The sequence below is a fragment of the Artibeus jamaicensis genome, unplaced genomic scaffold (assembly GCF_021234435.1).
Source record: "Artibeus jamaicensis isolate MK-2021 breed Jamaican fruit bat unplaced genomic scaffold, CSHL_Jam_final scaffold_612, whole genome shotgun sequence".
In the NCBI taxonomy this organism is placed as follows: Eukaryota; Metazoa; Chordata; class Mammalia; order Chiroptera; family Phyllostomidae; genus Artibeus; species Artibeus jamaicensis.
In genome coordinates this window covers 14,043,112-14,068,124 of record NW_026522049.1, presented here as the reverse complement: position 1 = coordinate 14,068,124, position 25,013 = coordinate 14,043,112, and the positions used below count along the sequence as shown (strand labels likewise).

Here is a 25,013-nt window from a genome sequence, read left to right as displayed (position 1 = left end):
AGTAAAACCGGGGGAAGAGGACGGGGCTCTCACACACGGCATCGATTACTAGCAGGGAAGTCCCCGGGCCCGGGGTCCTCAGTGCCTAAGCCAGTCTGGGGTCTTTGCGTTTCCATGTGAATTATCCAATCAGTTTGAAACGTTCTGCAACAAACACTTCGGGTGTTTTGACTGGAACAAATCAGTGCATCTTTTATTATTTAACTCGCTGGGGCTGCATGAAAGTGGAACTCTAAGGCAGACAAAAAATTGTGCCGTCAGAAAGCGTTATTTATTTTAATTTGATATCCTTCAATAAAATATTGAATGTCTTCCATAAAACCTTGGCAGGTTTTTTGTTAGATTTCGCTCTTGATGAATGCGCATTTCCTTTGCTATGGACAATGGCATACTTAAATATAAATTACATTTATTTAAGTTACAACTTATAATTCTTTATTGATGGCACACAGAGAAGAATTTTTTTGCAATCGATCTTATATCCAGCTACCTTTCAACATCTTATTAGTTTTAATAGTATTTTATATAGATTCTATCTTTTAATTTTTCTATGTGGAATCTCCTAAATTTATACTGCTGAGAGACTCTAGTTGTATATTGAATGGGAAGGGTTATTCTGAGTGTACTTTTCTGTGTTTCCATTTTTTTCTTTAAAAAAAAAAGATTTATTTATTCATTTATTTTTAGAGAGCAGGGAAGGGAGGAAAAAAGAGAGGGAGAGAAACATCAATGTGCGGTTGCCTCTTGTGCGCCCCCTACTGGGGACCTGGCCTGCAACCCAGGCATGTGCCCTGACTGGGAATTGAACCAGCAACCCTTTGGTTCACAGGCCAGTGCTCAATCCACTGAGCCACACCAGCCAAGCCTTTTCTATCTTCTTGATTCATTATAATGTTATTAACACATGTCTCATATCCTGTGTTCCCGAGAGCCCCCATTTCAGGTCTTTCTTCATTTCCGGCTCACCCATATAATTTCCATATCTTTTTAAAAAAAGATTTTATTTACTTATTTTTAGAGAGAGGGGAAGGGAGGGAGAGAGAGAAACATCCATGTGTGTTTAACTCTCATGCACCCCCTACTGGGGATCTGGCCTACAACCCAGGCATGTGCCTTGACTGGGAATCGAACTGGCGACCCCGTGGTTCACAGGCTTGCACTCAGTACACTGAGCCACACCAGCCAGGGCCTAATTTCCGTATCTTAAATTCAACTGTGCCCTGTAACACGGCCTAATCGCAGTGTTGAAAATAAATTAAATTTACGGTGTGGATGATTAAGTTGAGTATAGGAAAAAAATGGCCATCTTAGAAGAAATCCTACCACAGCAGAAAAATCTCTAGACAGGCTGGCTAACTCTAAAAAAGAAGAAAAAACACAAATGGTCAAATCAGGGATGAAAACAGGGACAAAACCACTTAATGACAAAAGAACCATGAACCGTGAACCATGAACCATGAACCATGAACCATGAACCATGCTATGCCAATAATTCTGCAACTTTGGTGAAATGAACATATTTCCTGAAAGACACAAACTACCGAAACTCACTCATGAAGAACTAGGTAACCTGTATCTATTAAAATGTTAAGTTTTATTCAAAGACATTCTTAAAATAAAACTCTAATTGCAGATAGTTTCACTACCACATTCTATCAAGCATCTAAGAAAGAAATAGTGCCAATTGTCCCCAAATTTTCCCAGAACACAGAACAAAAAGTAAGTTTTCCCAGCTCATTCTGTGAGGCCTGCTTTACCAAGAGCAAAGTATTATCATAAAAGAAAAGAAAACTAATGAAGGATAAATATCCCTAATACATGTTGACACAAAAACCATCAACAAAACAAGAGAAAATCGAATCTGGCAAAATATATAAGACACACAGTGCAGAAAGTAGGGTTCATTCCAGGAACACAAGGCTGGTTCACATTAGAAATCAGTCAAAGCAATTCAACAGACTAACAGACTTAACAGGAAAAATTATTCGATCCCTTAGGAAAGACAGAAAAATAATCTGATAAAAGGAAATATCCATTTAGGATTAAAAAATGCTTAGAAGACAACCAGAGATAAGAAAATTCATTTCCTAATGAGAAAGGGGTCAATGCCACAAGAGAATTCATCATTCTAAACACATACGCATCTCATAACAGAGCTCCAAAATATACAAAGTAAAAACTAACAGAGTTGCAAGGAGAAACAGATTTACACTTACAATCACATGTTTCCTCCCTCCCTCCCTCAGTAACCGACCTAACGTGCAGGCAGAAAATAAATGAGGGTAGAAGAGGCTTGCACGCGACAGTAGCAGGCAACTTGACCTAACTGCACTGATTGACGGGAAACTCTCCACTCAGTGTCAGGGGGCTGTAAATATTTTGCAAATGCATGCAAACCATTTACCAAAATAGTCTATAATCTGGGTGGAGGGATTGAGCAAAAAGTGAAGAAAAGAGAAAGAAAACTCATGGACACGGACAGCAGTGTGGTGATTTCTGGGGGGGGCGTAGAAGAGGGTAAAGGGGGGACAGATGGTGATGGAATGAGACCTGGCCGGGGGTGGTGAGCACACAGTACAGCGTACCAATGAGGTGCTGTGGAACCGTGCGTCTGAAACCTGTATGATCTTGTTAACCAGTGCCACCCCAATAAATTCAATAAAAAGGAGAAAAAAGATAAGTCTTAATAAGTTTAGAAGAATTCAAGTAAAAAAAAAACTATGTTCTAATATCACAATGGAATTAAAGATCAACCCACAAAAAGATCTCTAGAAAATTTCCAAATATTTTGAAATGAAATATCACATTTTCAAAGCCAGTTGTGGATTGGAGGCTTCTGCTTCCGGGGATGCAGTTGACAAACTTTTTCCTACTTTTCCCACTAAATGCAACTAAAAACCCTGAAAGTTGTGCATAAAACAGATATGAAAAATTTTGGAAATAAGGCAGAGCAGCTAGGGATGTAGGGAACCAAGAAGCAACATGCTGGTGAGCTCCCTGCTCCTTTAAAATTTTTTATTCATTTATTTTTAGAGAGGGGAAGGGAGGGAGAAAGAGGAGGGAAACATCAGTGTGTGGTTGCCTCTCGTGCGCCCCCTACCGGGGACCTGGCTTGAAACCCAGCCATGCACCCAGACTGGGAATCAAACCGGTGACTCTGATCTGCAGGTCAATGCTCAATCCACTGAACACACCAGCCAGGGTGGATATACTTTTTTAAAAAATTTATTTGAGAGAGAGAGTGTGAGAGACATCGATATGAGAAACATGGATAGGTTGCCTCCCATATCTGCCCCAATGGGATAGAAGTACAACCTGCTTACGTGCCCTGACTAGGAATTGAACCTATGACTTTTTGGTGTTCGGGTCGATGCTCCCATCAACTGAGCCACCTGGCCAGGGCTGAAAGTATTTGTAAGTGAATGAGAATGGTATTGAATGTAACTGTTGAGTGACAATTCACTTAGTAAAAAATATCAGTGGTTCTGAATCAGACTCTGTGCCAGATTTGATTAGCTTCATTTACTGGAACCATCTGATTTTTATTAAATGCAAGTTGTATGCTCTCACTACCTCGAGTGCCCTTCCTTTACTGTTGCCAGTGATTGTGCCCCGAGCCAGCACTGCCTCACCTTGTCACTGGGCTCCTATGGGTCAAGGTCGTTTATAGCCAATGCCTTAGAATGCTTCGGTTTGTGGGGGATGAAGCAAGGGTCAGCCTCTAGACAGTACTGTTTTCCCAATATCCACTCTGTCCTACTATTTCCAGGAGGCTCCGTGACTATACATCGCACCTGCCACTACAGCGAAAACGCCTCGTTTCTCATTCCCAGCTGGAGAAGCTGCCCTCACCCTGCCCCTCGGGACAGAACCGGGGTGCAGAATGCAGATGGGCTGTTTCATGAGCGTATTTTACTCGGTACAAAGTCTGTTTGAATCCTGTGCCCCGGGCTCCTTGGGGTTTCTCACGACTGACAGCTCCCTTCCAGCTCTCGTCCGAGCCCAGCGGCCAGGGAGCAGGCTGACCTAGACAGCCCACGGGAGAATCCGCGTCTGTGAGGAGGGCTGGGAACAGCTTTGAGGTGTCTCGGGGACACGGTGGGCTCGCTCGGGAGAGCGAACCTGCGTCGGCCACGTCACTGCAGCTGACAGCTGTGTTCTTTAGGGGCAAGCGTGCTAATTCGCTTCCACCCCCCTCCTGACATTTAGGGGCGCACATTAGTTCTCATTTGGGTCAGACAGGACCCCCAGGCTATATCTAAGGTCATCATTTACCTTTTCATTCCCCCTTACTATAAGATTTTGGGGTTAATTTAAAAAATCCTCACTTGAGGACATGGTTATTGATTTTGGGGGGGGCGGTAAGAAATATTGATGTGGCAGAGAAACTTCTCTCTGTAGCCTCTCACACGTGCCTCAGCCCGTGACCAAACCCACAACTCAGGCATGTATCCTGACTGGGAATCGAACCTGTGACCTCTTGGTGTATGGGGCGATGCTCCAACCAACTGAGCCACCCAGCCAGAGCTCTTGGGTTGATTTTTTATAGCAAATATGGGCAATGACTGAATATTACCAAAAGTAATAGACACTCGGTGATACTGTAGTACTGAGTGCTGTAGATTTCACACTCCACTACCTTAAGTTCTTATAACAAGTGATGCCCCCTGCAATAAAAATAAATGAGACCCTAGAGTAGTTAGAGTGGGCACATTTTTAGGATTTCAAACGGACACATGGGACTTGACAGAGAAGATGCCCCCAGAAAAGGAGGGGGAATTTGAGGGGCTCCTTTATTTAAGACAAGCTTACTTCCTGTCTGCGTTTGCCCAGGGCCAGCGTCCCCAGACCTGCTCCTTGCCTCCCCCGTCCCCACCCGGCTCTGCACCTCCTGGAGGTGACAGCTGGGGCTGGTGCCTCAGTTCCTAGGACTGGCTGTGTGACGCCCAGAGGGAAAGGTGCTGTCAGAGGAGAGAAGGGGACAAACCTGGCACAGAGCCACCAGCTTCTGTGAGGCGACTCTGAATGTACCTCTGTTTTCCCAGCGCCCCCATGGGGGCTGGGGGTGGGTCTTCCCTCCTTGCTGACCTCTGTGGATGGTCTCACTGTCCCCTCCCATCACTTGTCTGACACATTCCCTGCGTTCAGCTCCGCTCTGCTGCTCTCCTGCGTAGCTCACGTGTCCCCACCCTTCCTGTGCAGAGGGAAATGCGCTTGCTTCTCCCACTTCCTCTGTCACCCGCGCCTCCCAGGCCTGGGCGTTTCAGCGGCAGCAGCCCAGGCTGCCCAGGGCTGCCTTTCCCACCGCGGCCGGCACAGCCCTTTGCCTGGCCAGTACCTCCCGGCGCCCCAGGGTCCAAGGCCGCCTGTTGGTGGCTGCTTATGGAGGACTGTGCCCGTGTGTCCTCCACGGATTGCAGTCATCCTTTCCTACCTCTCTGTGACATTTTTAATCAACATCCTTCATCCCTACCGACTGTAAACTCGCCAGAGCGGGCCCGTGCTTTCTTTACTATTTCACTCCCGACGACCACGTGCAAGAGAGGCCCCTCCCTGCATGTGGCAGCTAAACCCTCAGCCAGTGAATGAAGGTCTACTTGCTGCTCTAGACTGCGGCCGGTGGGCGGGGGTTGCGGGCAATAACACGTGGCCTCTGGTCCTCCCCTGCCTTCCTCATTCTTTCTTTATTTTCATTAAAAATTTAAAAGATTTTCTTTATTTTTAGAGAGGGGGAGGGAAGGAGGGAGAAAGAGAGGGAGAGAAACATCAATGTGTGGTTGCCTCTCGCACACTTCCTATTGGGGACCTGACCCACAACTCAGGAATGTGCCTTGACTGGGAATTGAACCGGCAACCCTTTGGTTCACTGGCCAGAGCTCAATCCACTGAGCCACAGCAACCAGGGCCTCACTTTTCTTTTTGGTCACATTCCCAGCACCTGCCAACTTCCCGATGTGCTTTGTAGACTCAATGAAATAGTTCTCTGTGCACATAGGAATTTCTGGGGCATCTACGATTCCATCACTGAGTCTTGCTTGGTGGAGAAGCAGCACAGTGTACAGTTCTGCCTGGATTTTGGCTAAGGTGGCTTGTTTCTTTATGCTCAGTTTTCTTCATCTGTGAAGTAGGATTTTATAAATGACTAAATGTACAGCCCTCGGGACAGGGCCTAGCAGGGGGAAGCTGTCATCTGTATTTTCTAAAGGATGCCGGTCTCGCAGATGCCATCTGTCATCCTTGCTGTTTCTCAGGATGAGGACGGAGGAAATTCACAATGTGTCTCTCAGTTCTTGAATAAGGGTGACCAGCTTAATTGAGGCCAATGCTTACTGCTTATCACATATCCTCAGGAGATTGACTGCTTCTTACGTGAAAGTAAACATTTCCATAAAAACAATAGCTGTTCACCAGAAGGGAGCTGGTTTTGGAAAGCAAATGTAAGGCTGATCCTCAGATTGCAGGTGAACTTTAAAAAAACCTGATTGTGCTTCTCTCCAACAACTGGGCTGTTTATCGTGCACAATTTGTCTTGAGATTTGAAGCTATTGTTTCAGTAATGAGTGATTTTTAATGGAAAAAATGCGCATTGGAAAGCTAATCTCCCCCATGAGCTGCATCTTGTCCTTGAGACTCACTTTGGGGAATTTTCTATCAAAGATCAATTAGTGGTTGGAATAGGAGCAAGCAATCACTTCATCAGATAGGGTTTTCAATATCCTAGAATTAGTCTTACATCTCCGTGTCAAATTACGTCCTGGAAATTCTAAGAATTGTCCTCACGGGCAGTTATAAGTGTGGGAATGTGCATCTCAGGCCACACGAGGTCAGTGACCCTGGAATGGTAGAAGGACCGTGCACAGTGTCATTGTGACTGGCCGGGTCTGTTTGATAAGAAAGCCCCAAGGGCAGATATCATTTTCCTAAATTATAATCAAAGCCTCGCCTAAGCCCGGTGATGTCTCACAGAGGTGGTGCTGGTCACGTGAGTCGGTCAGCAGGCCGGGTGAGGAGAGCAGTGGAAATTCACAATGGTTCCCATGAAAAGTGCAAAGTGCTGGATGGAGCTTGGATTTCTCCAAAATTAACAGTCGAGGCCGGAAGGCAATAGAGCAACATCCACAAGTTCTAAGTTCTGACAAGAAGATGCTGCAACTCAGCCAGGACACAATAAAGAATAAAGGCGTGGCCAGACATCACCAAATGCAAAAGCAGTCAGGGAATACAGCACTCCTAGTCTTTCATAAAAAAAAGTGTCTTAAAAATAAAATCTGCCCGATTGTGTACTAGCTCAAAGTAGGAACTCTAGGGGGAAGGGAATGTTACCAGGAAGCTTGGTGATCATCGTACTCACTTCAGTGTAGAACTAATACAAAAGGACTCTGGGCAGTGCCAACCCGGAAGATTGTTGGAAATGCACAGAATCTAGCAATGAAAGAGACACAGTGTAAGCCATGAGCAGCGATGCGTGAGAGGAGATCTTACAACGACAGGGTCTCTGAGCAGCCTGACACCTGGGTGTGACCCGACCTGACCTGACATCACAGGGAGGGCATGGACATCCTGTATCTGTCAGTGTCAAGACTACAGCTTTGGCCCTGGCTGGTGTGGCTCAGTGGGTTGAGTGCTGGCCTGCGAACCAAAGGGTGGCTGGGTCGATTCCCAGTCAGGTCACATACCTGGGTTGTGGGCCAGGTCCCCGGTAGGGGGCGCTCAAGAGGCAACCACACACTGATATTTCTCTTCCTCTCTCTCGGTATCTCTCTCTCTCTAAAAAAAAGGTTTTAGAAAGCTTTAAAAAAGTGTACACTTGAAACATATGGATCCTATTAACCAATGTCACCTCAATAAATTTAATAAAAATTAAAAATTGCAACACAGTAAATCTTATTATTAAGAAAAAAAGAGAAGCAACCTGTGCTGGGAAGGGACTGGGCGGGGACACCTGACTACAGTAGGTTTGTCTACACCAGACTTACCTTCAGCCCACCCGCGCGCCCCGGCGCCAGCGAGGCCGGTGGGTGGCAGTCACCTTGGGCCGTGGGCTTAGCCACATCAAGATCTTGGCGGAATCTGGAGTATTAGCCTCGCATCATCCTCAAATCCTTTTGAAGTGAGACTTAAACCAAGGCCGAAGCGTTTTTTTAAAGTAACTCCTTTTATCTTTGGTTTTATTAAGAAGGAAATAAAAATCTCTGAGAATGTCCCTTATGCTGTTACTTCAGGCACATTCGGGGAGGGATGACAAATTTTTAGGCGACTCTGCGCCTTTAAGGCCTCATTAAAACCGAGCCTGCCAGCCTCTTCTTAATACGGAGACTGGGTTCCGAGTTCAGCATAATGAATCCCAGCAAACGATGAGTCACAATGTGCAGTGCTGGGACCGTCCCAACCTCTGGGGCTTTATTTATTGACCAAACAAAGGCATTTGGTAAAAGGGATCCATAAATTACCCCGAGATGTTTTGATGGCAAAGTCTTAATAAACGAAATTACAGACGGAATAATGGTGACAATGGCGAGGAGGGGTAACAGGAAAGGAAATTTAGGGGCATGTGAATTGCCAGCATTGCTCATGCATTTGAAATAAGAACATGGAGTAAGAGAGCAATTTCCAAATATCCCGAGATGGTGTGGTTTCTTCTTGTTGTTTTTTGATTCTCATCTGAAGTTATGTTTATTAATTTTTGGAGAGAGTGGAAGGGAGACACAGAGAGAAACATCAGTGTGAGTGAGAAACATCAATTGATTGCCTGCAGGACGCACCCTGACCAGGGATCGAACCTGAAACCTAGTCTTGTGCCCTGACAGGGCATGGAACGAGCAGCCTTTTGGGGGATGGGATGATGCTGCAACCAGCTGAGCCACCCGGCCAGGGCATCTGTGTGGCTTCTTAATTACATTCTTTACTTTCCCAGGAAGGGTAAGAATCACGGTTGTGTGCACTCTGAGAAGAGCGGGCCAGGGTCGTGGGTAAATGAACGGCCTGCGCTGCAGTGAGGGCCGTGCCGACGCGTCACCGGAGCAGAGGGGGCCGAGCTCACACGTGGCTTGTCCATCCAGCCCAGGGGGGGCATCTGGGCAGTAGAGCCGAGGGAAGAAGGAGTGAGAAGCGCAGTGCCAGGGACCTATTGTAACCGAAGTGCCCTGCTCAGCTGTCTCTTGCTCTAGAGCAAAGCAAAGGCCGAAGGAGGATGAAGGAGTGTGAAGGGGCATGACTCTGACCTCTGACCTCTTCAGTGGACACAGAGAGACAGGTGCAGGGAAGGGGCAGGGGCAACGGGAAGAGACCACAGGCAGGGGTGGCGGGGGAGAGGTGAGGAGCTGCCCCCATGAGTCGCAGCGAGCAGAGTGGAAAAGGGGAGAAATGTTTAGGGAAAAGGTCTCCTGTCCAGGGATCATCACAACAGCCAGCAGCTGAACCAATGAGAAAAGCGTCGGGGGGCAGAGAGGACACGCCGCGCAGGCGCTCTAACGGAGGGCGGGCGTACTGTGTCTACAACATCGCAGCACCCTGCGGGAAGATCTACCCGGGCGGGCAAACGGTTCTTCAGTGATCTTGGGAAACAGGCCTGCGTGTCCCCAGATTCCTTGGTGACGAAGCCGGAAAATGGAAATCAGACCAAAATCTGCAGCTGAGCTGGATGCGTTATCTTTGGGATGGACAGTAACAATGGGAGCTCCTGACCCCCCGGGGACTCCACATCAAGAAATTAATTCCCGCCCCGACTGGTGTAGCTCAGTGGATTGAGCGCCGGCCTGCGAATTAAAGGATCACGGTTGGATTCCCAGTCAGGGCACATGCCTGGGTTGCAGGCCAGTTCCCAGTAGGGGACACATGAGAGGCAACCATATATGGATATTTCTCTCTCTCTCCTTTCCTTCCCCTCTAGAGATAAATAAATAAAATCTTAAAAAAGAGAAAAGAAAAGAAATTAATTCCCCACTAGGCACCCCCCCTCAGAGAGGTCTCAGGCCTTCAGCGCCGGGGGCTTGCTACATGGGAGACCCGTCCGGGTTTTCACAGAGAATAAAAGGAACTGGGGCAACCGCGTGTTTGTGTGGGCCCACGGACACGCAGATCAGAGAACTAACTACACGAATGTGCATTGTCGCTTTCACGCGTGCCCGGCCCAGATGTTTGCCTCCACACCCCCAAGTACGTGCGACCGTGTAAAGTTCAGCCGATGAAACGGTTTCTTGTTGATTACACTTTCAACCATGAAACTATAAACAAGTGGCGAGGCCTCTACCAAAATTTCAAAACACATTTTCTTTCTGCCGTATCACCTTCATGTTCCCAGAGCGATATTTCTCAGGGGACGACGAACTGTCTGCGAAGCCGGAGCTTTATCTTTTGCACCCGTCAGCTAAACGGATGAACGCTTTCCTCTTCCAAACACGCACGCGTCTACCGAGCACTTCCTCTGAGCTAACGACTTTGCTAGATTCCCTCGGACCCGAGTAGGCGAGTCTGCTGGGAAACACACAAAAGCAGAAGGCTGGGATGTGACCGAGGGCTGCTCTTAGTTCATTCAGTCCTCTCCGGAACCTTATCCGTGAGCAGCATTGCCCGCCCCATTCTACAGGTGAGAAGACCGAGTCTCCCACACCCGGCTGCCCAGGAGGGTGCAGACCCAGGCAGGATGGCTCCGCAGGCTGTGTGCCCCCACGAGTCTCCTGCTCCCTTTCTGGTTTCAGTAACGACACGACGCACTGTGTTCAGTGCTACCCCGGGGCCAGGCCGGCACACCATGCTGCTGGGCCAGTCTTTGAGAGGTTTCTTAAAAATGGAGCCCAGGCTGAAAGACGTCTGTGCTGGAGAAGGCAGGTGTGGGAGGGGCTCGGAGGCAAGTGCTGTGTGGTCCTTGCTAGGCGGTACCTGGGGACACATGTCCTCCTGGTGCCTTTGGCCTGGGCTGGGGAGTTGGGTGATATCTGCCAGAGCAAGGTGCTAGGAGCAATTTCTGGGGTGATACTTTCAGTGGGGGCACCTGGCAGCTACCCCGAGGCTCTTCTAGGATGGCTTGCCATCTGTTTTCATGAATGAGGATACTTTTACGACTCGGGTTTGCCATCTGTAAAATGGGGATGATAACACAGCTGCCTTAAAGGGTTGTAGTGAAGGAAATAAATAGTAAATGTTAGCTGGCATTTTAGAGAAACCCTTACCTGTGGCTATGTTTGCTGATTTTAGAGAGAAGAAAGGAGAGAGAGAAAAACACTGATCAGTATGTACCCCAACAGGGGATCGAGCCTGCAGCCTGTCCATTAAAGGACAATGCTCCAACCAACTGAGCCACAGCAGCCAGGGCATTTGCTGGCATTTTAAACAAAGAAATTATTAGCATATACCTTGCCAGAGTTCTAAACTTCAATGAGAACATAATTATTTTATAGATAATTTTAAGTGATCATACTCCCTTAGATTGATATACACAGATTAAAGACTTTTCTTCTGATCAAATGGTTGAAAGCGGTAACAAAAATCCATAATAGAAAATAAATGATATATCTTATTATCCATGCCGGGGAAGAGAGCAAAGAATGAAGCCTCATCCAACACTGGTTGAGAGAATATCCTGCGAACTGAGAGTTAACCACAGGAAGTGACGTGAATGGTCTGCAGCCTCGATGTTCTGGTAAAGTCAGGGCCTTCCATGAAGGTCTGGCATTAGCAGCAGGCAGCACAAACGGGCCAGCCTGCCACCTTCCTGAGACTCAGTCCCCCTCAGTAACACAGATATTTGCACATCTTACTTTCCTCAAAGCGCAAGACAGGAGGCCAGTAAACGCCCCCCCACCCCTGCAAAAGGTACACGTACAAATATCACCGTCAGCCTGCACTGTTATGATTTGTTCTGTTCCCACGGAAAGATGATTTTGCCTCTAAGGAATAATAAATGAAATGTGGCTTTCAAAGACCAGGCACAGTCGGATGTGATTTGTATCACAGAATTTCAATTTTCTCAGTGGGTGAGCCGTTCATTCAACCCGGCCGTGTTTTTTCCACGCTTCCTCTCCGAATTGGATGAGGAAGATGACTCACAGTGGGCTTGAAAGATTTTTCACTCACTCTTGTGAACACCGACGCTACAGCTACTTTTTAAATCGTGATTCTCAAAGCCAGACTGATTTATGACTCAGGTAGCACTTGGACAGATGCGACGAAAGCCAGGAAGAGACCACCTTTAGAGTTCCTCCTACTGGGGCAGGTTTAAACAGGCGTTTCTACCCGCGTTCAAGATACACATCTCACAGAGCGCAATGCTACCAGCTGATTTAACGCGGTATTTAATAAATACAGTCCACAGGTAAATCTCACAATTTCCTCTCTCAGGAAGTACATGAAGGCATTAATAACAGATGTTATTAACATACGGATGGCAATTGGGCGCTTGCGTACGTTAGGTCACTTAAGTCCACGACAGCCACATAAAGAGATGGCAGCATCCTGGGCGTTTCTGGGAGGTGGGCGTGGATGGGTCCCAGAAGTGGCCGAGGTCAGGGGCAGGTGGCCTGATTCTGCCTTGCTGACCTCTGTGCTCCCTCTGCGCCAGAAGATATTTTTAAAATTTCAGCTGGAGCATGAATACTGACAATATATAAAACTTCATGTACAGAATATTGTTTTCGGACTTTGGAGAATTACTCACAGAAGCTGTTGAACCTAAATCTTTTTTTTTTTTTTAATCCTCACTGGAGGAGAGAGACAGAGAGAGAGAGAGAGAGAGAGAGAGAGAGAGACGGACAGACATTTCATTGGTCAGTTGCCTCCCATTCCTGCCCTGCCCAGGGGTCGAACCTGCGACCTTTTGGTGTGTGGGTGATGCTCCAACCAAGTGAGCAACCCAGCCAGAGGCTTCAATATTGACCAAATGGAAAAAAATCATATATTCACACCCAGCTGTGTGGCTTTTTCCCTTAGCTATGGACGAGTGACTCTTTCTCTCGGTTCCTTTGAGAATGACAACTTGAGTCTCTCACGGGCAGGATCTAGGGCTCCGTCATAAACAGGTGCTGGGGAGGGGCCTCGGGCGCAGTTAACTCAGGCCCCACCTCCTGACTGCGAAGCAGGCTCCGAGCGCCCCGAGCGTTCGGAAAGCGCGCCCGCTGCGGAGCGGGTGTTCCATCTCTCATTCCGCCTCACAAAGCTCGCTGCAGATACTCTCACGTTCGGGATAGAAAGTGCTGCTCAAGTGATTTTAGACAACAGGACTCGGGGTCCCATGGACATTATTATGAGGAGGGAGGCCGTGAAGGTAGGCATCTGAAAGGCTTTATGAAAGAGAGAGAAAGCACAGTGCTGTAGACATCACAAAATGAACCAATTCTTATTCTCTCTCTCTCCCCTTAGCCTGGAAACATCACCATTTCACCCTTATTGTTCTGGGTTATTTTGTTGGATATAGAATTTTGTTTCTTTTCACACTTGGGATTCCACTGTCTTTTGGTCACGATGATTTCTGGTGAGAAGTCAGACGCTGGTGAGAAGGTGATGTGCCCTTTTTTTCCTCTAGCTGCTTAGAGACACACTTTCTGCCTTTGGGCTGTAGCACTTCAATGATTACTCATGCTGCAGAGTTTCCACGCACCTTTGTGCGTGTGATTTGTGCTTTTATCTCTCCGGGATCATTCTAAGCCGTTATTTTTCAGATATTGCTTCTAACTCATTCTCTCTGGCCTATACTGGTAGGATTCCACTTAAACTCAATTCTTAATATTTTCTTTACCAGTTATACTTAGTTAGAACTGTGTATCTATCCCGCACATTTATTGCTCTCAACCTCATCACATTTTTCTCAAATTTCCTTCTGGTTTTTTTGGACAGTATCTTTTTAAAAAATATTTTATTGATTTATTTTTAGAGAGAGGGAGAAAGAGAAGGAAAGAAACATCAATGTGTGGTTGCTCTCATGTGCCCCCTACTGGGGACCTGGCCCACAACCCAGGCATGTGCCCTGACTGGGAATCAAACCGGGGACCCTTTGGTTTGCAGGCCTGTGCTCAATACACTGAGCTACACCAGCCAGTGCTTTTCTTCAGTTTTGATATTTTCTATTGTTCTGGATTATAGTTAACTGGTCATATCTCTCCTTTTAAAACTTTCTCATTACATTTATCTTTGGTGTTTATAATTAAAATTCTGGAATTTAAAAATGTTTCATTTTATCGTTTCTCTTTTTATAAATTCCTGTTCTCTGGTGAAACTATTCATATTTGTATTTATATTTTCTCTTTTTTTCTGTTTGCTCAAAAATGTTAGTTATTTCTATAATAAAGCCAGTCTTGGGTAACCCCAAATGTGTCAATCTGTTTATCTGTTACCATTTTTTAAATGTTTTTTTAAAAATTTAATTATTGCTCAGGTACAGTTTTCTGTCCAATTTTTCTTTTGAGTTTTGTTCATTTGGTGATAGCACACACTTGCATGGAAAATTGCACGAAAATTTTTATTATCTTTTAAAGGGAGTTCATCATTTTGTTTTTTGGCCAATACATTTGGGGCTAATCACTTCAACAAGATCAGTGACCTGGGGTAACTCAAGGCTGAGCTGTAGCCTGGCAAGTTTTTCCCTGTCACGGTGAACGGCAGAGGTGAACTTCTCCTCTTTGGGGGTCCAGCAGCCTCTCCCCTGCACCCATGCCCCCGCCCTCACTTCCCCGTGCCCCCGCACCTCTGCCTGAGGGACAGCAAAGCCACGCAGGTAGCTATCAGACATGCGCTTCCTCATCAGCTTCTCTGTGCCTTTCTGCACGCCTGAGTCATGACCAGAGGCTTATGTTTTCTCTCTGTAGACTGGGCTTTGGAGAAGTGGGTGAATGAATGGCTACTGGAGACATGCTCTATTTAACTAAAAAGGTCTGTGAGGAAGTTCAAGGACAGGCAAAGCAGACACGACGTGGTACTGCTTCAGGGTCTCCGATCCACCAGGCCTGGCCAACAAGTGCCATTAACCTTGAGTTGCTGCACGAAGACAAATAGGATCCCAGGAATTCCCTCAGCAAGAAGCTGTCAGCTCAGACCTCCGACCTAAAGTCATGTTTGTGTGGCCATTCTGAGGATTGTCTACAGATGGCGTCAAGCTGAGAACGGTGTGAGGAAGCATACCGGCCAGCAGGAAACCCTCCGGAATGACGTTGATCTTAACAGTATAAAAACCAATTATGTTTATCAGTAAATAAACTCTCATAGGAAAACGGTTTTGTTGTTGTTGTTGTTTTTTGTGTCCGGACTCGGAGACATCACAGCATGAGAATGTGATCATTAGATAAAGAAATGCCTAAGAGAGTTATGTTTGTTTTCAAGTTGATTTTTTACCGCGATGTGGTGATTCATGCCCACTGGTGCGTGCAAAGGTTACTAATTAATGAGTATAGGAGGTGTTTTTTTTTTTTTAATCATCCAGAGGATGTTCTCCTTTCAAGTAGAATTATACAAAACTTGTGTGAATTCAGATCCCTTGTAATTTTTTTCTGGGCCACAGTATTGGGAAAAAATGAATCACCTCCGTTGAAGGAACTGATTATTCTCCACAATGAGAACTAAAACTGCAGACTTCTCCGTGGCAGATGCAATTCTTCTTTCCCTGTTTCTGAATACACGGGAGAGGCCCATGCCAATCGTCAATATTTGCCCAGGAAATAGTCTTAATTCCTGAGTAGTATGCTGATTTGGGGAAGGACTATTTTTCTGCATTTTTGTCTTCAACTATGACACTTCCATACTCCATATGTTTCCTAAACCTAGAAAATATTAGTAGACACAGATGGAATGCCCAGAGTGATGTCTGGACGATTAATGATGTGGAGTGGGGAAAAGGCTGGTTTCCTGGAAGAGACAGAAGGAGGGGACGAAGGAGTGAATCTAATGACCACTCAAGGTCATTTCCACTGGGGACCCAGGACAGAGGGCACCCAGGCTGCAGCCAGGTGTGGGAGCGGGGTATGAGTACCGTGGAATCATGGGAATTTCGGGAGCAAAGCGTGAGAATCCTTTGTTGGTACCTCCTTCCTTCTAGTTTGCATCTGATTAGTTGGAGGCAAGTGGATGTGGTTTTTTAATGGAGTTATTTCTTGAGATCATGCTGTTGGCTTATTTCCTAAAGAAGGCATAGCGATTTGTGACGCAACATGAAGTCTCATGTATAAACAGCCAAAGTGAGGTAAGAGGTGCAGACGGGGCGTGGGGGGGCCTTCTGTCCACGCCAATCTGCCGACTGCGTTCACAGAGGGACCGTCTTTGCCATGAGTCGGAAAAATAATTTCAGGGGAACAGTCCCTCCCCGTTCACAAGGGAGGGCCCTGCGTAAAGTGGAGCGTGAAATGAGGCCTATTTGTTATGCTGATGTACAATCTCAGTTGGTGCATTAATCTCTCCAGGCTACCACAGCGTTCCAGGGAGACTGAAAGCTCCTTGTTGCCAGTGAGGGTTTTTTTTTTCTTATGCATGGACATTTTTTCATTGCTTTTAGAAAGATAGATAGATAGATAGATAGATAGATAGATAGATAGATGGATAGATAGATAGATAGATAGATAGAGAGATAGATAGATAGATGTGAGAGAGCATTAACTGGTTGCCTGCTGCAGCCGCCCTGCCGGGGGATCAAACCTACAACCCAGGCCTGTGCCCTGAGTGGGAATCAAACCCACAGCCTTCCAGCTCCAGGACAACACTCCAACCAACCGAGCCACACGGGCCAGGGCCAGTGAGGGTTCTTCAGACTCTTTCACCCGCCAGCACTCCTAGCACAATAATTGCCGGACTCCACACCTCCCTGGGTAGTGATCTCTCACAGTCAGTTTCAAAAACTTGGCTTTGCATTTCCTCTTGTTTATCATGACTTCACCAAGAACAGCAGGAAAGGAAAAGCAGCTTGGACATTTGGTATCGAAATGATAGAACAACGCCCCCCCACCCCCATCCCCCACCCCTGTTTGGTGGCGGCTGTACACCGCAGAGGCCTAATGCTTCGTTTCAACCTCTCAGGGAGCAGAATTAAATTAATGGAGGTGACTCATAGTTGGAAAAAACTGCCCGAAAACATTTCGATTTCTGTTACTGCCACAGTGCATTGAAATAAGTTATAGTCTTCGAGTCCTTTAACCTGATCCATATTTAATTGTTAAACTTAGATGCCTCTGCTTGCCGTTGCCGCCGTGACCTTTAGGGGGAGGTTTTGCTTTTACTAGTGTATCAGCTCGCTTTCCAGACCTTTCTTAATGTATGCATGGCTCTCTATTTCACAATCTATCCGGAATTCAGGCTGCCCTTTAAATGCAGGTAGCATTAATTAGCAAAATTCACATCTCAATCTAGTCCCCGATAAAACACATTATTCTAGCACTTTAAGTGCTCATATATTATTCATATAGACATACAATAAGATCGGTAGAAAAACTGGGTGTCATTCCATCTGCACCCCAAATCCTGCAGGAAGAAAACTAATGGCAAAGCAGTGGGGCATAGCAATAAGTTACCACTGAAAAACAGGCAAAACCCCCACAAGACAAACAACAACAACAACAAAAAACACATTCAAATGCTTTAAGAGCTGAAGTAGCCCATTCATCTACCTGCATCTCGTGAACACCTCGAGATGGGACCGAACCTGCAACCCAGGCATGTGCCCTGACTGGGAATTGGACATGCAACCTTCTGGAGTACAGGACGATGCTCCAATGACCTGAGCCACCTGGCCAGGGCTTAAAAAATGTTTTCACTTTGGAATCAGTTGTTTTGTCCCAAATACCACGTAGGGATTGTGATTGCCCGAATACAACAAGTAGTTAAAACATACCCCTGAAGAAATTCTGCATGAAAGCTGTGAATAGACAGCCTTAGGTCTCAGGGGGAAAATGGTCAGCTTTTTTTTTTTTTTTTTTTGAGAGCTACATTTTTCTCTGTTCATTCCTACCTGCCGATGTGGTCACAATTTCCGTGGTGTTTCTGAGGCCCATGAAGTCAAACTGATAAAGCCGCCAGGATTTCTGGTTCGCGGTCTCAACCGAGTTTTTCCTCCATCTATAAATCATTTCTTCTTTGGGGTAGCCATCTAAAAACAGAACGCATAGCAACACTTCAAGATTTAGGTTCACACAACATTACAGTCAAAAATGATAATGCTAATCGCTTAGCAGAAGTTAAAAATCTGAGGCCCTGTTTGGTCCCCTAGTTTTCCTGGGATACACAGAAACTCCGAACATGATCAGGGCCAGGCCACCCAGTGTCGGGGGGTTGAGGGATTGGCGCTGAAGACCATCAGGATCCGAAAAGGGTTTGCAGCCACAGGGCCGGCCGGCATCTGTGTGGACACAGTGCCCAGGGTGGCCACTGTCCTGCTGTCTTTCTTCTCGGAGTGGCGGGGCTGTGGTGATCTGCCAGGCAGAGGCTGGAGCCAGAGTCTCCAGAGGGCGCAGACGCTGTGACCGGACCTCCCGGCCCACAGCCGTTGCTCCCTCACCTCCTCCACGAACGGACCAGCCCGGGCTCAGGAAAGACGGAGGTAATGAGGCCATCACTCTGCAAGTCAAGAGGTCAGCTGACTCTTGGTGTTGCCTGGACATTTGTCTCTGGGTCTGGTCAGTGAACTTGGCCTTTTCCAGAGCCCATTTCCCACATTGTTAATTATTATCCCAGGAAGCAGGATGGTCTTTGCATTTATGTTTAAGTCATCCTTCCTGAAAACACACCCAGATAAGTATTTCCAAAATGTAACTCTGATTATTTTCTGGTTTTATCTTCATATTTAATTTGTTAGTCACCCTGAAACTACTTTGGCCAGGGTTTTCTACTTCTGTGCCAGTTTTCTATGTGTGAGTGTGAGTAGCTGTGTGTCCACATGCGTGATATTATTACTATTAATTTTTTTAATTCAAAAGCAATTTTATTTAGTTATTTTTCAAGTAGTTTTCTGTTTATTTCTCCCATCCCAGCCCACCCCGTCCCTTGCTCCCCACCTCCCTCCCATTTCCACCCCCCTTAGTTCTCGTCCCTGTGTCCTTCCTATTTGTTCCTCTAAATCCCTCCCATTTTTTCCCCTTAAATTCCCTCCCCTCTCCCCTCTGGTCCCTGTCAGCCTGTTCTCTATTTCAGTGTCTTTGTTTTTATTTTGCTTGCTTGTTTGTTTTGTTGTTTAGCTTCCTGTTAAAGGTGAGATCATATGGTATTTGTCTTTCAACACCTGGCTTATTTCACTCAGCATAATGCTTTCCAGTTCCATCCATGTTGTTGCAAAGGATAGTAGCTCCTTCTTTCTCTCTGCTGCATAGAATTCCATTGTGTATATGTACCACAATTTTTGATCCATTCATTTATTTTTTTTAAAGATTTTTATTTATTTATCTTTAGAGGGGGAGGGAAGGAGAGAGGGAGAGAAACATCAATGTATGGTTGCCTTTCATGCCTCCCCTGCTGGGAACTGGCCTGCAGGGAACCGGCCTGCAACTCCGGTATGTGCCCTGACTGGGAATCGAACCACGATTTTCTGGTTCGCAGGCCCACGCTCAGTCCACTGAGCTACACCGGGCTGATCCATTCATTTACTGACGGGCACCTAGGTTGCTTCCAACTCTTGGCTATTGTAAATTGTGCTGCTATGAACATTGTGGTGCATAGGTTCTTTGAAATTGATGTTTTAGGATTCTTAGGATATAATCCTAGCAGTGGAATTGCTGGGTCAAAAGGCAGGTCGATTTTTTATTTTTCTGAGAAAATTCCATACTGTTTTCCATAATGGTTGTACCAGTCTGCAATCCCACCAACAGTGAACTAAGGTCCCCTTTTCCCCACAACCTCTCCAACATTTGTCGTTTGTTGCTTTGTTTATGATGGCCATCCTGACTGGTGTAAAGTGGTATCTCATTGTGGATTTAATTTGCATCTCTCTGATAGCTAATGATATTGAGCATCGTTTCATGTGTCTCTGGATGTTCTGTATGTCCTCCTTGGAGAAGTGTCTGTTCAAGTCCTTTTCCCATTTTTTAATTGGGTTGGCTGTCTTCTTAGAGTGGAGTCGTGTAAGTTCTTTGTATATTTTGGAGATTAGACCTTTGTCTGAGGTATCATTGGCAAATATGTTTTCCCATACAGTTGGTTGTCTTTTTAATTTCATACTGTTTTCTTTAGCCACGCAGAAGCTCTTTATTTTGATGAGATCCCATTTGTTTATTCTTTCCTTTATATTCCTTGCTCTAGGGGACATATCAGTAAATATGTTGCTGCTTGAAATATCTGAGATTTCCTGCCAATGTTCTCCTCTAGGACCTTAATGGTTTCAAGGCTTATATTTAAGTCTTTTGTCCACCTTGAATTTATTTTGGTGTATGGTGTTAGTTGGTGCTCAAGTTTCATTTTTTATTACTATTAACTTTTAATTCTCACTTGAAGATATGTTTAGAGACAGGAAGTGGAGGTAGAGAGAGATTGATGTGAAAGAGAAATATCAGTGGTTGTCTCCCATGCACGTCCCGACTGGGGATCGAACTTGCGACCTCTTTGTGTACAGGATGATGCTCCAACCAACTGAGCCGCGTGGCCAGGGCTGCATGTGTGTTATTAACAAATTCTATTCGATGTTGTTCTCTCTCTTCTCTTCCAGGACCCCCTAATGTGAATGCTGGTATGCTTGATTTTCCCAGGGGCTCCTCATACTGTCTTTGTTTTCTGGATTCTTTTTTATGTATTTATTTATTTTTGGCTGATGTGCTTGGGTATCTTCTGCTTTCTTATCTTCCAAATCTCTGATTTGATCCTCTATTCTATCTGCTGTTGATACCTTGTAATGTATTCTTCATTTCAGTGAATGTATTCTTCATTTATGGCTATTATTTAAAATGTATTCTATCTCAGTTTGTGTATTTCCTACCTCTGTTGAAGTTCAAAGTTCATCTACTCTTCCCCTAAGTTCATCGAGCATCCTTCTAACCAGTGTTTTGAACTCTGTATCTGGTAGATTGCTTATCTCCATTTCGTTTAGTTCTTTTTCTGGGCTTTTGTTCTGCTCTTTCATCTGGGACACATTTCTTTGTCTCCTTGTTTTGGCTGCCTCCCTGTGTTTGTTTCTATGAATTAGGCAGAGCTGCTATGACTCCCTGCCTCGGGAGAGTGGCCTAACGTAGTAAGTGTCCTGTGGGGTCCAGGGGCACAGCCTCCCTGTTCACCAAGGCTGGGCCCTCCAGGTTCACCCATCCATGTGGGGCTGGGTGCGCCCTCCTGCTGTAGTTGAGCCTTGATTGCTATTGGCACGTCAGTGGGAGTGATTTACCACCAGGCCAATCAGCTGTGAGGACTGGCTGCAACCGCCACCGTGGAGGATTAGCTGGACTTGCTTCAGCAGAGCTCTGGTTCCCACTGAGTTGATTCCTTGAGTGTGTGCCATGTGGAGGTGGCCGGGTGAGCTTTGTTGTGGCCGGAAGCTGTCCACCAGGTGTGCTGGCTCTGGGGCCTGCTGGGAGGTGCAGGCCAAGTCAGCTGCTACCTGTGTTCTATCTGGAGCCACATGGCATGAACCACGAGTCACCTGCAGGTGGCTGCTGCTGGTACAGGGCTTGGAGGTGCCCAGGAGAGGCCAAACTGAGAATCAAGTCCAGCTGTCACTAATGCTGGGCCTGGGGCCACTCAGCCAGAGCTATGGGTCCCACTGAGGCCAGACTGACAGATTTCAGTAAAGTTCAAAATATGAGTCAAGACGGGTCATTTGTACGGAAAAGCCACTAGAAACAGCTTGGGTGGGTTTGCAAGCTGGTTGGGCAGGGTCTCAGGGACTCACCAGGGCAGGGAAAACAGTGGCAGCCAGGGTGACAGACTCTCAGATATGGCCCCCTGCTGCCGGCTCTGTTGAGGGAAGGCTCAGAAAAGGGACAGTGGCCTCTGCTGGCACTTCTGTCTGGGAGAAAGCTGCCCCTAGAGCTCTTGCTCCAATGTCAGACAACTCAGTTCCTCCCGAGATGTCCCTGCTGCCCCAGCGCTCGAGCTCTGAACCAGTGAGTCCGAGTACATCCATGTGCTGGCCCTTTAAGAGGAACTGCGTGGGACTCCAGAAGCCTCTGTCTCAGCCACAATCCTACTAGTTTTTCAGCCAGAACTTAGGGGTCTTCTTTTCTTAGCACTGGAACCCTGGGTGGGGAGGCCTGCTATGGGGCTGGGACACTCCCTGCCCCCATCCTTGGAAAGGACCCCCACAGCCGAGATCTCTCTCCCGATTTTTATCCACCACACGTGGGTGTGGGGGCCGGCCAGTTGCCTGTCCCCGCCCGTCCTGCCGGTCTTCTTCTTTCTGTCCCTGGTTGTGGGACTTCTGTTCAGCTAGATTCCAGGCGGTGCTCCATGATGGCTGTTCTGTAGTTTAGCTGTGATTCTGATGTGGATGCAGGAGGATTCAAGAGCAACATCTGCCCACACCTCCATCTTGACCAGACCCCTTCAAGGTATTTGGCTTTTAATCGTCAGTTGTTTCCCATACGTTGTGAGACCCAATCTAATATTTAAATAATGCGTTTGAGTATATTTACTACAGTATCCTAGAGAAATCGCAGTCTTATCCATAATCACACGGTTCTTAGGAAAACGAATCTGAAAAATTGCATTTATTTCTCATCTGACTGGTTTTATCTGCCTATAGTGAAACCATGAACATCATTTGTTTTTAAAGAATGACATTAGGCATGTGAAGTAAGAAAAGTAAAAACCGAATACTCAGCTTCTTATGTGGAATAGTTCATACATTAAGTAAAATGTAAATGATTGGTGAAACAGACATTTATAATTCCAGTGGCCGGTCAAGTTCACCATGAAGGTCGTAGTTTTTCTTGCATAATTAGACTTAACACACAACAATATTTTACAATCAGATAACATTTTCCTCTGTGAGAAATCTCAGTCTGCAGGTTCTAATTCTCTAAGGCAGGATATTTTTCTTTTTCATAGTGTCAAATTTTCTTTCAAAACAATTTATGTCCTACAGAAGAAAAATAGACCAAGCGGACAGACAGGGAATTCTACCAAACCTGCGATAATCAGATACTGTCAGTGTTATTTAAACAAGTCTAGACCACAAAAAACAAAGTGAAGCTGCCTAATTATGTTTATGTGGTAAGCAAAACAGTGATGTACAACCTAATAACGAAGGCACGAGAAAAGTAAAAATCTCTTACAAATATTGATGCAAAACCTCACATAAGCTCTTAGTTGGCAGAATCAATCAGCATAATATTTTAATATATTATGATGCAGTGAGATTTATAGAAATGAAAGAGTGGAAGTTCATGAATATAACCCATTATATGCGCACTCCATAGAAAGCAAAGTCCAGAAATACATCTGTGTTAAAAACATTCAACAAATTAGAAATTAAAGAGTCTTTCATATAGATAGTGTGTATTTTCCTAAAAGCCAGTAACTCAATTAATGGGAAAACATTAGAGGCTTTATTTTCTTTTAAAAATTTCAAACACATCCATGCCCATTACCTCCACTATTATTTATCATTATATTGGGTACATTAGCCAACATACTTCTAGAAAAATAAATACATAAACAATTAGAGGCATACAAATGAGGAAAAAAGATACGTGTTTTTTGCATGTGGAAGACACAAAGGAATCAGTGAAAACTAATACAGCTTTACTTTATATTTATTTTATTATTAATGTTTTTAATCTTCAACTGAGGATATGGTTTTATTGATTTGAAAGTGGGGAGAAGTGAGAGAGAAAGAGAGAGGGAAAGAGAAACGTTGATCTGTTGCCTTCAATATGCACCCTGACCTAGGATTGAACCTGCAACCTAGGTACGTGCCCTGATCAGGAATCAAACCTTTGGTGCATGGGACAACAGCCCAGCTAACTGTGCCACCCGGCCAGGGCACAACATTATTCTTTAATGATCACAAAATATCTAGCACAAACTTAACAAAAAGGTTCAGATCCTAAAAGAGGGAGTTTATAAGCCACTACTGAGCCCGAAGTAAACCGAGTGAGCAGGGAGAATGCCATGTTTTTCACAAGGAGACTCATCCGCAGCATGGAGGAGCTGATTTTTCCCAAGTTCAATGCAGACATTCAAGTGATCTCTGTAAGGTGAGCCCTAAATCACTTTTTAGTTTCCCAAGTTGACTATAAATTGTACTTGGTAGAATAATGAAGTGAGAAGGACCAGGAGAAGTGCAATGAGCCGGGCCAGTTTTTCTTAGATTATTAAATGGGAAAACTGTATTAAGCACCATTTTGCATTGATGTGTGACTGATCAAGGAAATGGAATAGGTGCAGATTTTCTTGGAATTGGTACAGCTATGGTGAAGGCAGCCACTCAAATTAGGCAAAGGGAGAAGGAGTGTGATTTGTGAATGCCATATGAGAAAAAAATAAAATTCAGATCCACTCCTCTACCTTACACCGGAACACATTCCAAATGAGTCAGAGCTGTAAATGGCAAGGAGAAGGAAGAAACCTGTACAAATTCTGTCATAACTTTGGATTTGGGGAAACTTTCGTAATAGTCAGAAGCTGGGAGGAATAACACATACACACACAGACACAACACATTTCTAAAACTGGCAACACAGGGAATGATTTGAAAATCAACATGACAAGCCCTGGCTGGTGTGGCTCAGTGGATTGAGGGCTGGCCTGTGAATCAAAGGGTCGCTGGTTCAATTTCCAGTCAGAGCACATGCCTGGGTTTCAGGCCAGGTCCCCAGTAGGGGGCGCACATGAGGCAACCACACACCGATGCTTCTCTCTCTACCCCTCTGCCTAAAAATAAATAAATAAAATCTTTAAAAAAAACCAAACATGACAAAAAAGTATTCAATATGGAAAGTAAAGATAACAAATAGTAAATCAGGGGAAATGCAGTTAATATATCACAGAAAAAGGGCTAATTACACTAATTAATAATGACTTATGAAAATGAGAAAAAGAGACCAGAAATCTACTAGTAAAAACTATGACTAAACAGTTAAGAAAACAAATGAACCACAAATTGATAAAAAGGCAGCAAGCCTCACTCCTAC

At 45.5% G+C, this 25,013-nt stretch overlaps 1 protein-coding gene across 1 annotated transcript in view; it reads right to left on the bottom strand.

Moving 5' to 3' along the window:
- Positions 1-25,013, bottom strand: part of GABRG3 (gamma-aminobutyric acid type A receptor subunit gamma3) — a 362,296-nt gene that overhangs the window by 17,099 nt on the left and 320,184 nt on the right. Inside the window, exon 6 of the mRNA XM_037132729.2 lies at positions 17,918-18,055. Coding sequence (XP_036988624.2) covers positions 17,918-18,055 — 138 coding nt within the window. The remainder of the gene's footprint in view (positions 1-17,917; positions 18,056-25,013) is intronic.